At 44.8% G+C, this 24179-nt stretch overlaps 2 protein-coding genes across 6 annotated transcripts in view; one reads left to right on the top strand and one right to left on the bottom strand.

Moving 5' to 3' along the window:
* Positions 1 to 14626, top strand: part of LOC129710078 (transcription factor CP2-like protein 1) — a 59437-nt gene extending 44811 nt beyond the window's left edge. For 2 of the 3 annotated variants that reach the window (XM_055656785.1, XM_055656783.1), the window contains 5 exons: positions 1693 to 1783; positions 7469 to 7566; positions 10143 to 10285; positions 12366 to 12417; positions 13729 to 14626. In XM_055656785.1, coding sequence (XP_055512760.1) covers positions 1693 to 1783; positions 7469 to 7566; positions 10143 to 10285; positions 12366 to 12417; positions 13729 to 13766 — 422 coding nt within the window. In that variant the 3' untranslated portion in view covers positions 13767 to 14626. The remainder of the gene's footprint in view (positions 1 to 1692; positions 1784 to 7468; positions 7567 to 10142; positions 10286 to 12365; positions 12418 to 13728) is intronic. The other variant, XM_055656784.1, reaches the window with a different exon arrangement.
* Positions 14627 to 17162: 2536 nt separating this feature from the next.
* The window catches only part of LOC129710080 (F-box/LRR-repeat protein 20), a 105338-nt gene continuing 98321 nt past the window's right edge, over positions 17163 to 24179 (bottom strand). For all 3 annotated transcript variants that reach the window (XM_055656792.1, XM_055656789.1, XM_055656790.1), the window contains exon 15: positions 17163 to 23595. In XM_055656792.1, the coding sequence (XP_055512767.1) occupies positions 23488 to 23595 (108 nt within the window). In that variant the 3' untranslated portion in view covers positions 17163 to 23487. The remainder of the gene's footprint in view (positions 23596 to 24179) is intronic.

The following is a 24179-nucleotide window of genomic DNA, read 5'->3' as shown; positions in this document are numbered from 1 at the left end:
AGGAACAGGCTGGTTAGGCCCCAACTCCAAGCCCAGGCTCTAACTCCAGGCCTAGGCCTTAAACCTAGGATCAGGACAAAGGCCCTGGCCCCAGGCCCCAACCCCAGACCCTAAACGCAAGCTCAGGCTCTAACCCCAAGCCTAGGCCTTAAACCTAGGATCAGGTCCAGGCCCTGACCCCAGGCCCCAACCCCAGACCCTAAACCCAGGCTCAGGCTCTAACACCAGGCCTAGGCCTTAAACCTAGGATCAGGTCCAGGCCCTGGCCCCAGGCCCCAACCCCAGACCCTAAACCCAAGCTCAGGCTCTAACCCCAGGCCTAGGCCTTAAACCTAGGATCAGGCTCTAATCTCAGGCCCAGGCTCCAAACCCAGACCCAGACCCAGGCCCCGACCCCAGGCCTCAAGCCAGATTGTATTTTAACTGTCTTTGCTCTGGCCAAATGTTGATCTACTCGAGTCCATACAAGTGCTTGAGGCAGAGAATCAACGTTCAAAAATCCAAGCCAGGCCGCTCACGAGTGATGTCAAGAGGCAACATTTCAGCAAAGGCAGGAGGGAAATCCAACTCTGCTCGTGAGACTTCCGTGTTCTCATGCAATTGAAACCTTCAACACACAAATCATCAGATGTTTGATGGATTTCATGCCAAGGAAATAGATCCAATGGGCTATTGGTATATTATGGTCACCTATACTGAGATATATCATATGCTCTCCGGCATTCTCGTGCCAAATATGAATTCAACTAAACTATACCCGAGTACAACAGGTCGTGCAGGAAGAGAAAGGAAATAAAGTGTAGAATCAAGTGTGTAAGAAGGTCACAGTTTAAGGATAAGAGGGAAATCTTTTAGGTCCGAGATGAGAAAATCATTTTTTACACAGAGAGTGGTGAATCTGTGGACTGATTATCTGCCACAGAACCCTCTGGTAGTTAGAGGGCCACATCAGTTCATGAACTGGCCTATATTTAAGAGGGTTCCAGAGATGTGAAAAAAGTTCTTCCATCTGTAAAGGCTATCCTTAAGCTGTGACCCCTTGTTCTGGACTTCCCCAACATCGGGAGCAATCTTCCTGCATCTAGCCTGTATGGAGAGAAGTTTGCAAGTTTCTACAGGATACTAGAGAGTATGGATATCAGTCTTTCCATGATCATATTGAATGGCGCATGGTGGAGAGAAGGCAGGTACTCGAGTTGGATGATCAGGATCATATCCGAATGGGCAGGCTGGAAGGGCCGAATGGCCTCTACTCCGTGTCTGTTAGTCCATGCGGTGTGGACTGTGGCTGCATCTCTAAATTAAACTAAAGGAAGTGAAAGATTGTAGATGGTGGGAATGTCTGGAACTCAAAGGTTACGGGGAGAATGCAGGAAAACGGGGTTGAGAGGGAGAGATAGATCAGCCATGATTGAGCGGCGTAGTAGGCTCGATGGGCCGAATGGCCTAATTCTGCTCCTATGTCTGTGAAGTGGACTATCATTCCTGCCTCCACCACCACCTCCAGCAGTGAATTCCATTCTCTGTATAAAAACATGCCCTGCACATCTCCTTTAACCTCTGCCCTGTAGTCTTTGACCTTTCCACCATGGGTAAAGGTTTGACCCTCTCACTATCTGGTTCCCCCTCAACCTCCGCCACTCTCAGAGAAACCTTTGACCTTCACTGACGGATCTATATTTGACCTTACAGGTGCTGATCTACTTAAACTGTCCCGAGACGATATCATTCAGATTTGTGGCCCGGCCGATGGAATCAGGCTCTTCAACGCGTTGAGACTGAGGTAAACCAGCTGACCAGACCCCCCTTCATTCACCGTCCCGTCTGGTCAAACCACAGCCCAAGGCTCAGCCTAGTTTTACATCAGTTTAGTGATACAGCTTGGAAAGAGGCCCTTCAGCCCATCCAGTCCATGCGGGTCCATTGACCACCCGTTCGCACCAGTTCTATACTATCCCACCTCCCCAACACACTAGGGACAGTCAACCTGCAGGCCCACCCGCACGTCTTTGGGACGTGGGAGGAAACCGGAGCACCTGGGGAAAGACCCACGAGGTCCCAGAGAGAAGTTTAGAAAGATGAGGGGGGACCTTGTTTACTTGTACATGGCGGGACTGTCATACGCTGAGAGAATGGAGCAGCTGGGCTTGTACACTCTGGAGTTTAGAAGGATGAGAGGGCATCTTATTGAAACATATACGATTATTAAGGGTTTGGACACGCTAGAGGCAGGAAACATGTTCCCCATGTTGGGGGAGTCCAGAACCAGGGGCCACGCAGTGTAAGAATAAGGGGTAAGCCATTTAGAACGGAGACGAGGAAACACTTTTTCACACAGAGAGTGGTGAGTCTGTGGAATTCTCTGCCTCAGGGGGCGGTGGAGGCCGGTTCTCTGGATACTTTCAAGAGAGAGCTAGATAGGGCTCTTAAAGATAGCAGAGTCAGGGGATATGGGGAGAAGGCAGGAACGGGGCACTGATTGGGGATGATCAGCCATGATCACATTGAATGGCGGTGCTGGCTCGAAGGGCCGAATGGCCTCTACTCCTGCACCTGTTATCTATTGTCTATTGTCATGAGCTTCAGTGAGCAGTTATTGAAGGCAGAAGCTGGAAGTCCCAACACCACGACCAGGTTCAGGAGCAACTACTTACTACCCAACAATGAGCTGGAAAGGGAGCAGACAAGACTTGTGAGGATTTACAAGGATGTTGCCAGGACCTGAGGTAGAATTCTCTGCCTCAGAGGGCGGTGGAGGCCGGTTCTCAGATTACTTTCAAGAGAGAGTTAGATAGGGTATATGGGGAGAAGGCAGGAACGTGGTACTAATTGGGGATGATCAACCATGATCATATTGACTGGCGGTGCTGGCTCGAAGGGCCGAATGGCCTCTACTCCTGCACCTGTTGCCTATTGGGCTCGTTGACATTTTCCGAATGGTGAAAGGCCTGGATAGAGTGGACGTGGAGAGGATGCTTCCACAAGTGGCAGGGACTAGCACCAGAGCCTTGGAATATGAGGATGTACCATGTACACTAAAGATAGACCCAAAGTGCTGGAGTAACTCAGCGGGTCAGGCAGCATCTGTGGAAAACATGGATAGGTGACGTTTCACAGAGTGCTGGAGTAACTCAGCGGGTGCAGCAGCATCTATGGAGCTAAGGAAATAGGCAACGTTTCGGGCTGAAACCCGGAAGGGTTTCGGCCCGAAACGTTGCCTATTTCCAGAAGGGTTTCGGCCCGAAACGTTGCCTATTTCCTTAGCTCCATAGATGCTGCTGCACCATAACTCAGCGGGTCAGGCAGCATCTGTGGAGAACATGGATAGGTGACGTTTCACAGAGTGCTGGAGTAACTCAGCGGGTCAGGTCAGGCAGCATCTGTGGAGACAAGGACCTGAGAAAGGGTCCCCGACCCAAAACGTCACTTGTACATTTTCTCCAGAGATGCTGCCTGACCCACAGTTACTCCAGCACCTTGTGTCTAACCCTCTATCACTTACCAGGCTTTGTCCCACTCCCAATATATTTTCCAGCCTCTGATTTTCACCTTTCCATTCCTTCCAGAGAATCAGGGACAGTTTCTACCCGGCTGTTGTCGGGCAACTGAACCATTCTCTCACCAACTAGAGTGCAGTCCCGATCTCCCATCTACCGCATTGTATTTCCAACTATCTTTAATCGGACTGTATTTGCTGTTGAATTCCTTCCCTGTAACCTGTGGGCAGCTGGATTGTAATCATGTGTAGTCTTTTCTTTGACTGGATAGCAGGCAAACAAAAGCTTTTCACTGTACCTCGGCGCACGTGACAATTATAAAGTAAACAACTGCTGCCTGACCTGATGAGTTCCTCCAGCACTTTGTGTTTTGCTCAAGATTCCGGCATCTGCAGTTCCTTCCGTCTCCGTTCCAAGTTTCTGAATGCTTTACTATTTACAGTATTTACTATTTGTTCTCTGGATGCTTTCAAGAGAGAGCTAGACAGGGCTCTTAAAGATAGCGGAGTCAGGGGATACGGGGAGAAGGCAGGAACGGGGTACTGGTTGGGGATGATCAGCCGTGATCACATTGAATGGCGGTGCTGGCTTGAAGGGCCGAATGGCCTCTACTCCTGCAGCTATTGTCTATTGTGTGGCCCACAAACACTTGAAGGAAAGAAGAGTTAAAGAGGAGAAGAGTCACAGGCCACGGCGCATATTTATCAGACAATATATCCAAATAAAACTGGAATAAACTCATTTAATGGTTTTAAACAAGTTGTTGCAGGTCCCGATGTTGCAGGTCCAGATGTTGCAGGTGCAGATGTTGCAGGTGTTGCAGGTCCAGATGTTGCAGGTGTTGCAGGTCCAGATGTTGCAGGTCCAGATGTTGCAGGTGTTGCAGGTCCAGGTGTTGCAGGTGTTGCAGGTCCCAGATGTTGCAGGTGTTGCAGGTCCAGATGTTGCAGGTCCAGATGTTGCAGGTCCCGATGTTGCAGGTGTTGCAGGTCCTGATGTTGCAGGTGTTGCAGGTCCAGGTGTTGCAGGTCCTGATGTTGCAGGTGTTGCAGGTCCAGATGTTGCAGGTGTTGCAGGTCCAGATGTTGCAGGTGTTGCAGTTCCTGATGTTGTTGCAGATGTTGCAGGTCCTGATGTTGCAGGTCCTGCTGGTGCAGGTCCAGATGTTGCAGGTCCAGATGTTGCAGGTCCAGATGTTGCAGGTCCAGATGTTGCAGGTGTTGCAGGTCCTGATGTTGCAGGTCCAGATGTTGCAGGTCCAGATGTTGCAGGTCCTGATGTTGCAGATGTTGCAGGTCCTGATGTTGCAGGTCCTGATGTTGCAGGTCCTGATGTTGCAGGTCCAGATGTTGCAGGTCTGGTGCAGGTCCAGATTTGAGGGTGTGCAATATTTAGGTGCAAAACATTGCAGGTCCTGGTGTTGCAACACTGACTGCAGGTCCGATGTTGCTGAAGCAGGCATTTCAGGTCCATGTTGAAGAAGTCTTGCAGGTTGCAGGTCAAACTGAAACTGACTGAGTCCAGATGGCAGGTCCCACTTAGGCGAATTTTTCAGGCGTTGCATCAGAGTGGGACAGGCAGGTCCCGATGTTCTCTGGAGAGGTCCCCTTCTGAGGTGTCAGGGGAGCAGGTCCAGATGTTGCTGAGATGTTGCAGGTGTTGCAGGTTCCGATGTTGCAGGTCCCGATGTTGCAGGTCCTGATGTTGCAGGTCCAGATGTTGCAGGTCCCGATGTTGCAGGTGTTGCAGGTCCAGATGTTGCAGGTCCCGATGTTGCAGGTCCTGATGTTGCAGGTCCTGATGTTGCAGGTCCTGATGTTGCAGGTCTGGTGAACAGTTTGATCGTGAATATTTAGGTAAACATTGCCACCTGGTGGCAACACTGACTCATTGCTGAAGCTGCATTTCTCCATCTGAAGAAGTCTGAAGGTTCTCAAACTGAAACTACTGAGTAATGGGCCTGTCCCACAGGCGAATTTTGACAAGTCGATTATCATAGTGTACAGGCAGCATCTGTCCCTGAGCTCATGATGGACAGTTGGGTTGAGAAATCTGATGTCAGGGAGAACATACTGAAGGTGTGGAAGGTTCAATTTGCGCTGGGCCTCACCTGACAGTGGAGTGAGAGCACCTTCGACCTTTGGTATCTTCTGCACGATGCGAGCTGTGGAATGACTGGGTTTCACTCAGTTTTGCTTAAGAAGGAACTGCAGATTGTAATTGTAATTGTAATTGTAAATCTTTATTGTCATTTCCTGAGTATTCAGCATACCCAGAGGAAACAAGACCGTACCGAGCTCATGATGGACCGTTCAGAAATCAGCGAACAGTGAAGAAGCTGTTCCTGAGTCTAGTGGAGTGAGAGCACCTTTGACCTTTGGTATCTTCTGCACGATGCGAGCTGTGGAATGACTGGGTTTCACTCAGTTTTGCTTAAGAAGGAACTGCAGATGCTGGAAAACGCGAAGGTACACAAAAAATGCTGGAGGAACTCAGCTGGTGAGGCAGCATCCATGAAGAGGGAGTGCAGAGAAGGTTCACCAGACTGATTCCTGGGATGTCAGGACTGTCTTATGAAGAAAGATTGGATAGACTTGGTTTATACTCTCTAGAATTTAGGAGATTGAGAGGGATCTTATAGAAACTTACAAAATTCTTAAGGGGTTGGACAGGGTAGATGCAGATAGATTGTTCCCGATGTTGGGGGAGTCCAGGACAAGGGGTCACAGTTTAAGGATAAGGGGGAAATCCTTTAAACCGAGATGAGAAGAACTTTTTTCACACAGAGAGTGGTGAATCTCTGGAACTCTCTGCCGCAGAGGGTAGTTGAGGCCAGTTCATTGGCTATATTTAAGAGGGAGTTAGATGTGGCCCTTGTGGCTAAGGGGATCAGGGGGTATGGTGAGAAGGCAGGTACGGGATACCGAGTTGGATGGCGGTGCAGGCTCGAAGGGCCGAATGGCCTACTCCTGCACCTAATTTCTATGTTTCTAAGAGAAGGAATAGGTACCTCGCCTATTCCTTCTCTTCATAGATGCTGCCTCACCCGCTGAGTTTCTCCACGGCTTAGTTAAGTCGTTCATTGCCACGAGTTACAATGAAAAGCTTTTTGCTGCATGATATTCAGCCAAAAATACTTGATTATAATCGAGATGTCCACATTGTATAGATACTGTGATAAAGGGAAATATGTTTAGTGCAAGATAAAGTTTGATTCAAGATAGTCCGAGGGTTTGGCAAAGGATTAATAGTTTAGTTTAGAGATACAGCGCAGAAACAGGCCCTTGAGCCCAGCTTCACCCGAACACTTGTTCTATCCAATACATTTGGGACAATTAAGGCAATTAACCTACAAACCTGCCCGTTTTTGGAATGTGGGAGGAAACTGGAGCACCCAGAGAAAAACCACGCGCTCACAGGGAGAACGTGCAAACTCCGTGCAGCCAGCGCCCGTAGTCAGGATCGAACCCGGGTCTCTGGCGCTGGAAGGCAGCAACTCTGCTGCTGTGCCACCTGGCTGCCCCAATAGGTCAGGATTCTTCAGTTAGTACAATGGGATCATTTACACCAACCTTAACCTCAAACCATGGGTGGCGCTGGGATAGAGCTGCTGCCTCATAGCATTTCATCCCGACTACAGGTGCTGTCTGTACGGAGTTTGTATATTCTCCTCGTGACCTGTGTGGGTTTTCTCCGGGTGCTCCGGTTTCCTCCCACACTCCAAAGTCGGTGCAGGTTTGTGGGCTAATTGGCTTTGGTAAAATTGTATGTTGTCCCCTAGACAGAGTGTGCAGGATAGTACTAACGTGCAGAGGTCGCTGGTTAGCACGGACCCGGTGGGCCGAAGGGCCTGTTTAAACAGAAAAGTCAGAGTGGAAAGACTGAATGAGGGGTTTGTGTTCAGTAGCGGAGGGAACTGCATGTGCCATGATCTGGAAACAATGACCCAATGCTCCTGCTTCTGTCCACAGGTCCATTCGTCCCCGACTGACCATTTACATGTGTCGGGAACCCCAGCAAGGAAAAGAAACAGACAATTCCCCGGACACTCCTAGTACGTCGGTGTGTGGTGCGTATCTGTGTCCAAAAATGATAGACATATAGATAGGCACGTATCAAATTCTTAAAGGGTTGGACAGGCCAGATGCAGGAAAAATGTTCCCGATGTTGGGGGAGTCCAGAACCAGGGGTCACACAGTTTAAGAATAAGGGGTCGGCCATTTAGGACTGAGATGAAGAAAGACTTTTTCACCCAGAGTTGTGAATCTGTGGAATTCTCTGCCACAGAAGGCAGTGGAGGCCAATTCACTGGACGTTTTCAAGAGAGAGTTAGATTTCGCTCTTAGGGCTAACGGAATCAAGGGATATGGGGGAAAAAGCAGGTACAGGATACTAGGTTGGATGATCAGCCATGATCATATTGAATGGCGGCGCTGGCTCGAAGGGCCGAATGGCCTCTACTCCTACACCTATTTAATATGTTTCTATGTTTTTAAGTGCTGGAGTACCTACCTGCAGCAGTGTTTAACAAAGATAGGCGCAAAGTGTTGGAGTAACTCATCGGGACAGGCAGCTTCTCAGGGGAGAAGGAATGGGTGACCCTTGTTCAGACTGAGAGTCAGGGGTGAGGGAGTCTAGAGTTATGGAAGGGTAAGGTGTGAAAATGACAGATCAAAGCAGACGATGGTAAGGAAATGTGGAATTGTTCATTGCATACAAGCAGTATAAACAAGTCTGGTAAGGAACATAGCTTTATGGTCAGTGAGTGGTGGCAGATTGTGTGGTCGGGTGGGGTGGGGCAAGAGCGGGGGGGGCACCTCAGTCCAGTACAATCTCACCAAGGCACAAAGCGAGGGAGTAACTCAGCGGGTCAGGAAGCATCTCTGGAGAACATGGATAGGTGACGTTTCACAGAGTGCTGGAGTAACTCAGTGGGTCAGGCAGCATCTGTGGAGAACATGGATAGGTGACGTTTCACAGAGTGCTGGAGTAACTCAGTGGGTCAGGCAGCATCTCTGGAGAACATGGATAGGTTATGTTTTGGGTTAGGACCCTTCAAAAATGACAATGCTCCCGGGAATGATGACCACCCGTTTGACCGCACTGGGCCTGCACTCGCTGGAGTTTAGAAGGTTGGTGGGGAACCTCATTGAAACTTACCAAATAGTGAAAGGCCTGGATAGAGTGGATGTGGAGAGGATGTTTCCACTCAAGGGAGAGTCTAGGACCAGAGGCCACAGCCTGAGAATAAAAGGATGTACCTTTAGAAAAACGAGGGAGAATTTCTTTATTCAGAGTTTGGTGAATCTGTGGGATTCACGCCACAAACGGCTATGGAGGTCGCCAATGGATATATTTATTGCAGAGATTGACAGCTTCTTGATGTGTATGGATGTAAGGGGTTACGGGGAGAAGGCAGGAGTATGGGGTTGAGAGAGAAAGATGGATCAGCCATGATTGAATGGCGGAGTAGACTTGATGGGTCGAATGGCCTAATTTGAAGTATGAAGAGGGTGTATACAATCATGAAGGGCCTAGATAGGCTGAATACACACAGTCTTTTTTCCCAGGGTGAGGGAACCAAGAACTAGAGTGCATAGTTTAGAGATACAACATGTAAACAGGCCCTTCGGCCCGCCGAGTCCACACTCCAGCACCATCCTACACACCAGGGACAATTTACAACTTTACCAAGCCAATTAACCTACAACCCTCCGCACATAGCTTTAAGCAAGACGGGAAAGATTTAATGAGTAGCTGAGGAGCAACCTTTCCACACACACGGTCGTGGCTGGTGTAATTCAGTGGGTCAGGCAACATCTCTGGAGAACATCAATATGTAACGTTTTTGTTTGGGACCCTTAGTCTAGAGATACAGCGTGGAAACAGGCCCTTCGGCCCACTGAGTCCGCTCCATCCAGCGATCCCCGCATGTTAACACTATCCTACACACAATAGTGACAATTTTACACTTTCACCAAGCCAATTAACCTACATACCTGTACGTCTTTGGAGGAAATCGAAGATCTCAGAGAAAACCCACGGGGTCACGGGGAGAACGTACAAACTCCGCACAGACAGCGCCTGTAGTCAGGATCGAACCCAAGTCTACTACAGCGCCACCGTGCCGCCCTTCAGACTGATTATGGTGGAGGTGGGGGGGTGTGAAACAGAAAGATTAAAGAGTTGTCAATTGTGAAGCTGGAGGAGGGAATGTGGAAGGGAAGAAATAGGTGCAAGTCCAGGGCAACAGGGATGGGTGGGATTAGGTTAGTTACCTAAAATTGGAGAATTCAGTGTTCATACCATCGGGTTGTAAGCTACCCAAGCGGAATACGAGGTGTTGTTCAAACAGGGAACTGCAGATGCTGGTTTTTACAAAAGAAGAGACAAAGTGCTGGAGTACCTCAGTGAGTTAGGCAGCTGACCCGCTGAATCTTTTGGCAGTCTGAAGAAGGGTCCCGACCTGAAATGTCATGTTTCCGAGAGAGTTGCCTGGCCCTCTGAGTTCCTCCAGCACCACGTCTCTTTTTGTAAACCAGCATCTGCAGTTCCTTGCGTCTGATTGATATTGGTGTCAGCTCACTGGTTTGGTGGTATTCTCGAGATGGCCTCACACGCTCCACCCTTTTTCCTTCCTGGCAGTATACAAGGAAATCTACCTGGAGGATTTGACAAAAGCTGAACTGACAAACAAGTTGGCAGCTTTGTTCAGCATTTCACCAAACCAGATTCTCCAGATTTACCGGCAGGGCGTGGCTGGGATCCACATACTAGTCGGTGATCAGGTGAGTCGCTGAATGCTGATCACCTACAAATTCATGTGCATAACTGACAGGAGCAGAGTTAGGCCATTCGGCCCATCAAGTCTACTCCGTCATTCAATCACGGCTGATCTATCTTTCCCATTAAACCCCATTCTCCTGCCTTCTCCCCATAACACCCAACACCTGTACTCAAGAAAATGGCCTGTAAAAACTATTGTATTGTGTTGTATTCAATTCATTGTCATTATCTCATAAGAGACAATGAAATGGATTTTCCTTACAGTCAAGTATCATAAAAATAAATAATAAATAAATAATATTAACAAAAAGCACAAACACAGAAGTCCACGACACAACACAGTGGCACTAAGTTAAGGAAGTTAAGTCCAGCCAGTCTCCCCGCCGATCTTCCCAGATGTTCACCCGTGTCGGGGCCTCCCGAGTACCCGCAGTCACCGCCACGATGCTCAGGCCCTCACGCCAGGAACAATGGACCCCCGACGGAGAACATTCTCAGCGGCCCAGACCTCCAGATCAGCCGCCTCCCACCGGAGTCCGCGGCTCCCGATGTCCGCAGGCCGAGCCGGGCGGAGTCGATGTTGGTCAGCGCCGCCCGCGTTGGGAGCTCCGCGATGTCGGGGCAGCAGGCCCAGCACTCCGGAGATCCAAACGGCGATCCCCAGTAAGGCATCGCCCGCCCCGCGATGGTTCCAACGCTGCCCCGCTGCTGCTGCTGGAGCTCTGGTCGGTCCCGGCAGGAAAGGCCGCGCCAATCCAGTAGGTAGGACGCTGGAGGGGGGGGGGGGGGGGGGGCATGGACGCGACTCGTATAATAGTCATATCCTATGTAGTGCCCACTACATGATCTCTCTTCCATTCATTTGTAGGGCTTATTTTTTAGTTTAGTTTAGATATAGCCAAGAAACAACCCCCTGTGTGCACTGACCAACAATCCCCGTACATTAGCACTATCCTACAGATAAGGGACAACTATCAATGATCTATTTCACATTTTCGTTGAACCTCATTCCCTTTGTCCTTTTTTCACACCTTACACTTCCTTACCTCTACACTTCCTTATCTATGTACCTCCCACCCCCCTGACATCAGTCGGAAGAAGGGTCTCAACCCAAAACGTCATCCATTCCTTCTCTCCAGAGATGCTGCCTGTCCCGCTGAGTTACTCCAGCATTTTGTGTCTATGGACAATTTACAATCTTTACCGAAGCTGTACGACGTTTGGAGCGTGGGAGAACTGTAACACCCAGGGACAACCCATGCAGTCACAGGGCGAATGGACAAATTCTGTACAGACAGCTCCCATAGTCAGGTTTGAACCCGGGTCTCTGGCGCTGTAAGGCAGCAATGTGTGATTTGGAAGGGGAGCCTGATTGATAAAAATACATCTCTTGATGCTCCTGAACACATCATCAGTGATGCAACCTGGGGTCATTGGGTGTTTCGGGTCTTTCAACATCAGACACCCTCACCCAGGCGACCCAGCCGTGGTTGATCGGACCAAGTTCTGTGTTCAGGTGGCATTCGCTCCTCCCATGGACCTCCTCTCCTGATCCAGAGCCATCTCAAGGCTTTCTCCACTGCCTCTGTGGTGTTATTGAAGGCTCTTCTCCTCGCCACTCCGTTGATGCCCAGTCCACTCAAGGCTTTGTAGAGCGATTGCCCTGCAAAACCTCTGCAGCCAACCTCGATGGGCATACACCTTGCCTTCCAGCCCTGCTGACTGTCCAATACACTGGAGCATTGGACAGTAGCTCCCAACCTTTGTCATGCGTGGCTGAACCTGGATCAAACATTTGGACCTATGGCCCATATTTTAAGATAGCATGAAAAATAAATCGACAATTCTGTCAAAATGCTTGAATTTTCAAAACATTTTAATTTTGACTTTGCAGCTAATAAACATAAAAAGTAAAGCATTAAATAAAAAGTCAAATTGAATAATTGAAAACAAAATTAAAGCATGAAATAACATTTTTTGGACCCTCGTAACAGCCTGGTTTTGAGCCTTGGTGGCCCAATTCTATTGGGAATCAATCTAGTGGAAGACAGGTGATTTTTTCACATTGTACTCTGTTTACAGATGATTCAGAACCTTCCGGATGAATCTAGCTTCATAATCAACTCCCTGAAAGGTAAAGGATCTGGATTCTACATTACGTTAATGAGATCAGCACATATTGCTAAATATATAAAATTGTGAGAGGCATAGACAGGGTAGACAGTCAGAACCTTTTTCCCCCCAGGGTGGAACTGTCAAGGACTGGAGGGCATAGGTTTAAAGTGAGAGGAGCAACATTTAGAATTGTGGGGGACAGGTTTTCTTTCTTATACATAAAGTAGTGGGGACATTGAACATGCTGCTGGGGGTGGTGGTTAGGATGGGGCATTTATAGAGGCTTTTAGATAGGTGGACAGAATGGAGGAATATTGATCACGTGCAGCAGATGAGCTTGCTTCATCATGGCATAATTTTCTTGGCACAAACATGGTGGGCCGAATGGCCTGTTCCTGTGCTGTACTGCACTACTTTCCAGACTGATAGAGGACATAAGCAGGTTTATATCCTGCAACAGCCACAATGGGTCCTTGGAAGTTTACATGACACAGTGGTCAAGTTGGTAAGGAAGGAACGGCAGATGCTGATTTAAACCGAAGATAGACACAAAAAGCTGGAGTAACTCAGCGGGACAGGCAGCATCTCTAGAGAAAAGGAATAGGTGACGTTTTGAGCCGAGACCCTTCTTCAGACAGAAGTTAGTGGATTGGTTTGCTGGTTGCCTTTGGGAGGGGGAATCAATGTACAAGATAGGGAAAAACATTCATTTACAATACATAGACTATAATTTGTGTGTGTGTGTGTGTGTGTGTGTGTGTGTGTGTGTGTGTGTGTGTGTGTGTGTGTGTGTGTGTGTGTGTGTGTGTGTGTGTATGTATGTGTGTGTGTGTGTATATATATATATATACACATATATATATATATATTATATATATATATATACACACACACATAACTTGGTTCTCTTATTTATTACATTGCTTCCAGTGTACTAGGTTTGCATATTCTGTTGTGCTGCTGCAAGTAATGCCCCTGTCCCACTTAGGAAACATGAACGGAAACCTCTGGAGACTTTGCGCCCCACACAAGGTTTCTGTGCGGTTCCCGGAGGTTGCAGGTAGTGGAAGCAGGTCGGGAGACTGACAAAAACCTCCGAGAACCGCACAGAAACCTTGGGTGGGGCGCAAAGTCTCCAGAGGTTTCCGTTCACGTTTCCTAAGTGGGACGGGGGCATAATAAGAATGTCATTGTTCATTGTGGAACATACAACAATATAACACTCTTAACTCTACGGGGAAAGCAATCCGCATAATAGACAGTCTGCAATTTTCAGTCACCCACGAGATGAATTCTGATTTTCTAAGAAGCCTTTGTGTTTTCTTCGCAGTGGACAGCCTGGGCGGATACTACATGATATTAAAATAGGGCTTCTGCATCTGGAAATTAAACCATTGGAAGCAACAGCTGGAGCAGAGATCAATCCTGTGGAAAGCTTTGTGCAATCTTGGCATCACAATCTAACCTCCTCCTCCACAGAGTTCTGAATGGTACGGAATTATTCACCTCAAACGATGTTTGGGATACTAGCCTGGATTCTCCCAAAATGAGTTCATAAACCCTCCACTGAACACGTGGCCAATATTTAGATCAACTACATAAAACTATTTGTTGTCCACCAGCCACTCTGGTCTTTATCTTTATGCCCGGGCATTGTATTAATGACATTGAGCAGATACCTGTGTGAATAGCTGTTGTTCTACTACTAGATGTTGGAATTGAACCAGATCTCAGCAGTCAAGACCAGATCATACCTCTGCACGTTTCCGCTATGCCTTCTGGTGTCACCATCCAGCTACCATCTGCCCTCTTCTGTGCATACATCAGTGGTCTGAGTTTGGCAAGTCACCTTTAACAAGGCTCAATAATGAACCTCCAGAAACCTTCCTGCAATTGAGGAACTCAAGCAACAGGGCAAGGCCAAAGTGAATTGAACACAAACATGTAGCATTAATAGTCTTGGATGTCGGCTGGGAACATGTTAAAGGGTGAGGGGATGCACTGACATCAAGTCATGCTGCCTGCCGTCCCGGTCACTCCGAAGGTTTAACTGTTCTACAGAAACCATGTAACAGCTCGACTAGTTTCCAATGTTAACATCAATATAAGCCTTCGCAGGTACTTCCTTTTTAATCAGTGTAAACATTTACACAGGCAATGTGAAATGGCAAGGTTCCTTTTCTAAAACGCGTACTGAAAAAACAAATAAAGATAGTCCATGTTCGGTGTTCTGACTTTATTGATAACTGGCATTGCTGCATCTCTATCAGACTACTTGGGTTGATCAACAAAGGATCAGTAATGGCGCCAAGGCTTATGGTTCAATGGTACTTTATTGGCTTGTACTTAAGTTCAGTGAGAGTTTTTTTGCATACAGTTCAGTAACAATCCAACTATATATTTTAGGCACGAACATAATACCTTCCACCGACATCCAAATCTGACAACTTCTGGTGGTACTGCGGCACGGTGGCACAGCGGTAGAGAATATGCATCGTGGAGGAACATGCAATGAGTTATACAATTGAAAGCAAGGCTCAGCAGTGGCTTAGTCTTAGTGCCAGACACCAGGGTTCGATCGGACTTTCTGTATGGAGTTTGTACATCCCCCTGTGACTGCATGGCGTTCCTCCAGTGAATCGGTTTCCTCTCACATCCAAAGATGTGCGGGTTTGCAGGTTAATTGGCTTTTGTAAATTGCCTCTAGTGTGTAAGGAGTGGATGCAAAAGTGGGATAAAATAACTTGTGCATACGGGTGATACACATTGTGGTCTCGGTCGGTGTCAGGGCCTGTTTCCATGCAACCTACAATCAATCAAATATGATTTTTTTTTAAAGGAGTAAACATAACACATCCAAGCTCTCATGTTCATCTTGCTGTTTCTAGTCATTTTCCACATGAAGAACGCCAATGGAAAGATTCAGAATATACTTCCCAGCTTTGTCATTCAATGTCAAGGCAGTCAACTGCAATCTGCTCCCGAGCCAAATGCTTTCCATGCCAATAGTTCCAACAGCACCCTGGCTGCTCCAGTAGTTATTTTGGGCAACATCACATCCCCATCAGGAACTGTGTTAAGACCATCACAGAAATTAAAAGTTCACAGCAAAGAAGGTCACCATTCAACCCCCTGCAGTTCCTTCATAATTGCTTCCATTCAATAATTGTATTGTGTATATTTCTATTAGGTCTCTGGCATTTAAGTGTTCTCTGTTTCAGCACTTCAAATCTTGTTCAGATTTATTGGTAAGCAGCAAAAACGTTTTAACTTGAAGCTCCACCAGCCAACGAGGACAAAATTGGAAAAATCCTTGCCCTCCATTCTTTAAAAGCCAATAATTATTAGATTACCTGTACATCTTTATTCCAAAAAAGAAACAGAGACACAGTAAAGGAAATACTTCACTATTTAATACATTGGCATTATATTATGAACACTCAGTGTTTGAGAATATTAGCACAGATTACAATATAATTGGAATACAGTATGTACAACACAGCTTTATATAATATATAGGGATTTAACAAGATTTCAACATATTTACCAAATGTAATATTTAAATGTAACACAGTTTTCTTTAAAGCTGAAACACAAATTGTCAGATTATTTCTCATTGGTAAGGCCTGAATAGACTTTGCTGCACTGACCCAATCCCCTTGGTATTGAGAAATGAAACACATCTATTTGCCTATGTTTCATGGTAGTGGTTGAAATTAGATGAAGTATAAAAGACAAAAAGAGAGAAGTTTTAAAATTCACTGTTCAGAAAATTACACATGGAAACAATCAGAGGCGTCAACATTAGCAGACTTTAAAATCACAGGTTTACTTTGGTATCTAACCCATGGATGGTCCACAAGGCATATACTCACCAACCATATAGAAGGGAGGTCCTTGTTGTTTCACTTTAGTTTAGTAATAGGGAATGACCTTTCAACATCATCTTGCTAGGGACCATACGGGCCTCAAAGGAAGCCTGCGCTGGACCTGTTTATTTTGTCTGCAGCTCCATTCTCAATGGGGGGGAAAATAAAAACAGATGAAAGACTGTAGTGGAGAAAGATAGCTCTACACTTTTATAAACGATCCAACCATTGACCTCACTGAAGTGCAGCATCCTCTCCTCAACACAGTGGTACTGGAACGAAAACGCGTCAAGAATCTTGTACTCGACAACGAATCAATCTCTCACATAATTTATAAACAGAATCATCTTGATGATTGACAATTTAAGGCCGCACATCACCCTATAGATTTGGGGGGGGGGGGGGATTTTTCTCCTTTTTACAAAATATGTACATTCTTAAAATGATTTTTCTTCAAGTAGCTTTTACTTTGCATAAATAAAATGAACTGCACGTCTCTTTAGACATATTAAAACAATCAATGCTTTAGCTCCTTGGATTATGCTGGAGCTTAAAAAAAACCGTAATCATTTTTCTTCTGATCAGATTAACACTTTCATCCCACTCTGCATCATCAAATTTGCTTATTACTGCACTCGATACCTCTTGTTAAGCTTGAACTACAGTTGAGGTTTATCTACATTTGTGTGTGTACTGACAAGCCTTGCTTAGATTTATAATCTAATAACCAAGAACCTAGGCAGGGATCAATCATACCTAAAGCCACAGGCTAAAAGACATTTTCATGGCAGCAACATTGACTGCTTATGTTTGCGATGAAACCAATGAACAACACAGAGCTTTTTGATTCATTTATCCAGTTTTAATGTCATTTGAGATTATATTTTTGCACCTATTTAACTGTCCCAACAACCGCTGAAGTTTGAAGCGGATTTTTAAAAAGTCTGTAAATCCTTACATTTTCCACAGAAAACATGAAAATATTTTTAGATATTAAAAGTTGCAGTCATTGGGCAGAATATGTTAACATCAGTGCTTTAGATCTTGCTTTAAAGTAGATTCCAAAGCAAATGCACTGGTCTTTCAAAAGTGGAATTGAGTTGGTTTGCAAATTCACATCAGGCCAACCATTCCCCAACTCCATAAGAAGTTGACCTAATCTTAAAGTGTCTAACCTAAAAATGCAGTTAACCCAGAAGATCAACGCCAAGCCATCACCGCAAAGAAGATAACTACCATGCCAAATACAGGATACACTGGACAAATGAGATTTAACACAACACTCAACTGGTTGAAGACCAAGACCAACACCAACTCGGTAGCTTGGGCTAATTTGTGTAAATTCAATGGTGAGCAAATATGGATCCTGCATAAAGTGCAGTATAGGCAAATCACAACTCCTGCTACATTAAAATTGATAGTATGCCTTATCAGGTCATGTCAACAGAGCATTCTGCTATATTAATGCAATGTTGTATATCATATTCTCAGAAAGCTGTCAAATTAACACTGAAGTGAAAATATTTCTTTTTTTAGTTGTACTTCAAGTATTGCAAAGTGTGCAATTCATAATATTCACACAACTTCAAAAAAATAAGCTTCATCTGATGAGGGAGGGGCACATGGAAGCCCATTCTATAATACTATGTAACCGACCACTTGGACACTTCACCATAAATTCTCCAGATCTGCAACTATTTTTACCGACACTAAATAAAATGGGTTGCCATTTCTCAACAATTGCACACAACTATTCACAGCCGCCCTTCGTTGGTTCTTAAACAAGAGCAGCAGTTTATAATGAAGCAACATTCCCACTGGTGGACAGAAACGTCCTTTGTTTCTGTGAACCAGTGGCAAGCTATAACCATTTTAATTAAAAGACGACATAGATAGCCACTTCACATGTGGAGATGTGGGGGTGGAGGCATTGTGGATGTGTTACATTAGCATCCCAGAGGCATGGACTAATGTTCAAGAGGATTCAAAGAGCTAGGTAATTTAAAGTCAATAGAACCTGTCAGTAGTGATTGTCATAACATTTCAGGTTGGTAAGGAAACACAAATTAGTTTGTTAATGACTGCATGACCACAGTAATGGATCTGATTTAAAATGACCTCTGAAGTGTCCACAACAAGCTACCGTTGTCCAAAAATGCTATCAAGAAAGTAGCGCACTACTGCACTCAGAGCAATTAGGGGTGAAAAATAAACTCTTGATCTTGATGGAAAATCCACATCCCAGGTACAGACAAAAACTGGAAATGCCACTTTCTATTGCACAGACAGAAAAATAAAATGATCTCCTCGAATCAGGATCCACTCCAGCCGACCAGGGCACCTGCTGGGATAGTCAGGTGTGCTGATGAGCACAATACTGTCCAGCCACACATGGGAGGCAGGCAGATGTTGGCATTCCCAATGTAATAATCCCGATGTAACTGCATCATATTAATATGCCACCAAGAGAATTGGAAATTTACCACTTCTGTCAAAGTTTCGTCCCAACTTGTTCATTGTGGTTTATTTCACTTTTTAAAGTTCCCCTGCATCAAGTTGCTTAGCTAAATATCATCTGACAGATGTGATCATCAATGTTCCCCTTCTTTGGTCCCTTTTTCATGCAGTCCCATCACAACTGTATTCCTTGTTCTAACCAACCTCAGAGAGGCCTCACATGTTGAAGAGCTGGTAAGATTTCAGTGTAGTTTGTGGCCATGAGGTCTTTGATGCTTATTTTTTCCAAATACTTTGATGCTATCTCCCTGGATGTCTTACCCAATATGGTAGAAAGACAAACTTCACTCCAAGGGATGTACGACAGGTTCACATTGGTCAAGTACAGCACCACCACTTTAGAGTTGGCCCATGACAATTGATGTTTGGGGTGTAGTAATGAGACTTGCAGACTGTGACCAAGTAGATGTACCTATTGACTTTGCAGGCCGACCCACCTACACTATTGATCACAGGATGGGAGTCTGATGCACATGTGGGAAAGTATTTAGTTTAGTTTAGAGATACAGCGCGGAAACAGGCCCAACGGGTCTGCGTTGACCAGAGATCCCCGCACATTAACACTATCCTACACACTGCTGACACTTTACACGTATACCAAGCCAATTTACCTACAAACCTGTACGTCTTTGGAGTTTCATACTTTTCTGCACTGGGTTCATAAGGAGAATGTCTTATTTCCAATTAGTTCAGACAAGCTACATTACCAAAAAGATTTATTTTCTGAATTTCATACCCCAGAAGTGAGCTGGAACCAGGCCAAGCACATTTTATTTAACATCCAAGTTCCAAAATCTATTAGATACCAATAATGGGTACATCCACTAAATTAACCACTGCTACTTCCACATCAGATTGCTATTAATCTAGATACTAATGAAGCAAGACATTTACTTGAGGTGTAAAATTGAGGACTGCATAGAACAAGGGAAGGATTAATCCCTTCATCTGAGAGGTTAACATCTAGAGCGCACAAATTTAAGGCAATAAGTAAAAGGAAAAAGTTGAAGAAAGTTGCATCATATGAACAATGGTCTTTTACTTATAGTTTCAAGGTGATTATGGGCCAAAAAGGATGAGAATTTAACATGCTCCAAAGTAAAGGGGAAGAATTGAAGAGGTAATTGGTGTGGGTGGATTTTTCAGCTGGCATGGAAGTGGACATGATGACGACTGTCTATACTGCTTTTCTATGTAGTCTTTCAGATCTTGGCTTCATCAACCAAAAATAATCCAAATCTGTTTCCCTTACTCTAGCTCGGACTATCGAGTCAAGACCAAAACAAACCACCGCAAGAAAGCTACAGCGAACACCCACTGCTAACAGGACAACACATTCATGCACGAGATGTCAAACACAATGCCACAGAGAAAGGTGGAGAGCAGAAACTTACCAGTGCTAGAATAGAGACCAGCAGCCACTGTAAACTGTCAATATCTACAAGTTTGTCTGATAACTCCTGAATGTTACACAAACAAGTCAACAGCTTTGGATGAATAGGCTGAGGAGCCAGAGGCTATGTGTGTCTGTTAGAGGTAACAAGGGGACCATACAAGGTATATTCATATAGTTCCCAAGGCACTGACAACTATATGGAAATCTGCAGGGTCATTGAGACGGGAAATATATCAGGGTTAAAATAAATCACTGATCAAGCAAAAATTCAACACCCGTCTTATGCTCATTCAGTTTAATGCCACCAAAACTGAAACCATCAGCCAGAACACTAGCTGTTTCTCTCTCCAAACATTCTACCAAACCCAAGTATTATACTGGGAATCAAATAAAGTCACGTTAGTAGTAACTAGATATTGACTAATTCTCCTGGACTTTTCCTTTGGAGGAAGTGTTGATGAATAGGATGAGACAGAGTTGTGAACAAGTTACTGCAAGTCGAATCACGCATTCATTTAACATTTTCTGGTGGCATGTTATGAATGTGGCATGCAAGTCAGCTGTTCTTGCATAGCGCTAGCTTACAGGACAGTCAGCTGAATGGCATTTGCAATCGGCAATATCAAGAAAAGGGAAGAAAAAAGATGAACATAAGTGTCTGCAAGGAAAGCCAGCTGTTAAGGAAGCAATCCAAAAATAAGTCAAAAGCAACAGGAACAGAGTCTATGGTAGAGAAAAGGCAGGACCAGAGGAAGAATCTATAAAGACTGCTCAGCCCGACTTGGGGAAAGATTACAAGCTTTGGTCTCTTGCCAAAGATATGGCAGCCACCAGGAAGCAGCTTTCAGCAAACTTCCATTGCATTCGCTTTTAGAGGAACAATATTATTGGATGGAAAGGGCACAAAGATAATTAGCCTTTTAAACAACTTTGCTGTTTAAAGTAAATGACTGACTGAATAGCAAAGCAGAAAATAAATAAATTAAAAGGAAACCCGTACATCAATAATAATAATAATAATAATAATAATAATAATAATAATAATAGGCAAGTCACAGAAAAACGGACTTTTATCTTCATTTTACCATTACTTCCATCTGGTGTATAGAACAGTTGGGAAAAACATCTACCACAATAAATAAATTAATGACTCAGCTAAAGTCTCTTCTTGTGTATTTGGTTTGTCATTTCGTTTTGAAGAGGGATTGGGTTCCATGATCTTCACACATAACATGGCCTGTCCCATTGCCTGGAGACAATGGGATGGATATTTGCTGAAAGTTGCATGCACTGGACATGCAATGGCTCTGCATTGTACTAGGTTTCTAAACTTGTTTCACTGGCTTCAATGGAACTTAAATCCTGAAGAAGAATTCAACATGCAGCATCTACAATTCCGCCAATTGCCAACTCGGCATGTGAAGGTGGCAGATTTCCATCTCTTGGGCCTTTGCAGTCAGAAGCAACTTGAATGAAATGATAACAATCCCGGAGTCACTGCTGAAATTGCTGAGCCATAAATACAGAGACAGCTCCGTCAATTACTCTTCCACAGGCCAGTCCCAGGCTTATTTCCTCGTGCAACCATATCTCAAAATGACCCACACGAACAAAATGTTTGTGGATCCAATGGCGAGAGGTCAAACTTTTAAAAAAAATGTTAAATGCGTAAATTTATAATTGAATGTTTTCAAGAAACTTTCAAGAATAATAATTCAGGAATGCAGAACTGATTTCAGAACTTCAAGCAAGTGCCTGCAAGCTCAGTTTAAAATATAAAGAATGAAAACATAAGACACATGAATCACTTTAGTCCTCACTCTTTCCCACCTCCAAAGTAAAATTGAAAACATTTTTTAAAAGCTTTTTACATTTTTTACATTTTAATTCTTAACATTTACCTCTAACCCTCCAACATCTGGTATGTTTTAGATCTCCGAGAACACAACTTGTACACATTGGTAGGTTGTTAGTGTTTTATCTGAAACAAGATCGGGACTGTTGTTCAATGGGTTACATAGAATGAGGCAGGCGGATCGTGAGAAATGTTACAATTTCATTCCTGGATGTTTGGAACTACGGAAATCGTTAACCACATCTGACACTCTGAACCACTGAAGAACTGACACACATCAAAAACACACAGGGTTAAGATGTATCATGAACTGACTGTATTGCACAATAAGGTAACAGGGCTTAAAAAAAAATCCACCCATTCTTGTAAACAAGCAAAGAGAAAACCCTATCAGTTCTCCCATGGTCCAGTAAGTTTATCCAACCAGGTATATGATTCCTCACCTTCCCTCAGTCTTTCAACATCAGCCAGGTTAAAGGGGGTTTATATAATTAACTAAACAATCATTGAATGGAATTTTAACTTGGGCTCCTGATCTAAATTTCTATCCATCAATTCTACCTAAATAGGACAAATGAAGATAGAATTGTGACAGAATGCACCATATTGCACTGCACCCACCCCAAACACTAATTATGCTTGATACACCAATGTCATCATATGGTCACCTTACTTCAACAGTGGACTGTTGTGTGTGGTACTGCAGGCATCCATTAACCTGAGGAACCGTACTCCGTGCGTTCGGGCGGAGAGACCATTGACTCAAACATTTCACAAGGAACAAAAATATTCAGCGTATCTCAAGAAGAAAACAAACGACCTTGATGCTACAGGATGCAGGACTGTAGCACGGGCCAAGCTGTGCAAGACAGCAGAAATAGTGAGCTGCAGAGCCTAAAATACCAGCTGGTAGCCTCTTTTCCAGGGAAGGAATGACAGATATGCAGTCGGTTTGGACCAACAAGAAACTCTTGTGCAAAGCTTTCACAGGCCAACGTGCCACAAATTCCATGTTACAATTCCCTTCCTTTCCCATGCAGAGAGAATAGTGGGCAAAAGGGTTAGTGCACAGTATAATGTGGTTGTGTCTCACAGTACGTGTGTGTTGGTAGGTTGCATTACATTTTTCACGAGCGGGTATGTAAAGAATTTCCCCCACTGCAACACATGGAATCTAATTTTCTTTCCCCTCAAAAATCCAAAAAAATAAATTATCCGTGTTGTTGGGAAAATCTGAATTGAATCATACAGTGATGGGACTACTACATATCTGCACCCACAGACATGGGCATCACAGGTGCTGCCTGGTAACCATGCGATCAGTCATAGCCACAGTGATTGGACAGCCCTTACTATACAGTCTCACAATGCACCAGGATCGCCACTGACGACATGTTCAATCGCCTCCATTGCAATGCTATTTAAATAGATTTGGGCAGGACAAAGTTGGTGTCATAGAACAATGCAGCACTTGCAGAAACGCTGGCGACCACCACTCACTGATGCAGGGGGTGTCACTGGAGCAAAGTAGGCATGGACTTTGATGTTGGGTAAGTGAGTCTGCAATTAAAGAGAAAGGGACAGATCAAACTTGTGCCAATAAATCAGCCAACATTAGCAACAACTTGTCCCACCCCCATTCGTTCCTCCTTCCAGTACCCGTCCAGCACAAGGTACAGAAGCTTGAAAGCATGCACCACCAGATGCAGAAACCTCATCTTCTCCATGTCATCAGGTTGATCTTCCATAACTAGGGTACTGTCCGATTCACCTCTACCTCATTGTGGACATTGGACTTAATCTATGGAACTGATGTGCTACAATGTTGTGAACTATAGTCTGCACACTGCATCTTCCCCTTTCCTCTGTCCATTGTGCTTGAGTTTGCCTTGATTATAATTATGTAAAGTATAGCTGATCGGATAGTACGCAAAGCAAAGCTTTTCACTGCACCTTAGCACACGTGCCAATAATAAACCTAAACCACAAATCAGACAGGTACAAAAAATTGCCACAGCCTTTCCCAAACATATCCTTTAAATCCCAATGTTACCAGTTAATTTGTATATTGTATGCACATTTACACACTTGCAAGACATTTCAGATTGAACAGAGAAAAATGTCTCTGCCACAAAAGGCATTGT

This window comes from Leucoraja erinacea, chromosome 27, assembly GCF_028641065.1.
Source record: "Leucoraja erinacea ecotype New England chromosome 27, Leri_hhj_1, whole genome shotgun sequence".
NCBI classification, from domain to species: Eukaryota; Metazoa; Chordata; class Chondrichthyes; order Rajiformes; family Rajidae; genus Leucoraja; species Leucoraja erinaceus.
The sequence above is the reverse complement of the archived record's forward strand: the minus strand, read 5'-3'. Positions and strand labels throughout refer to the sequence as shown.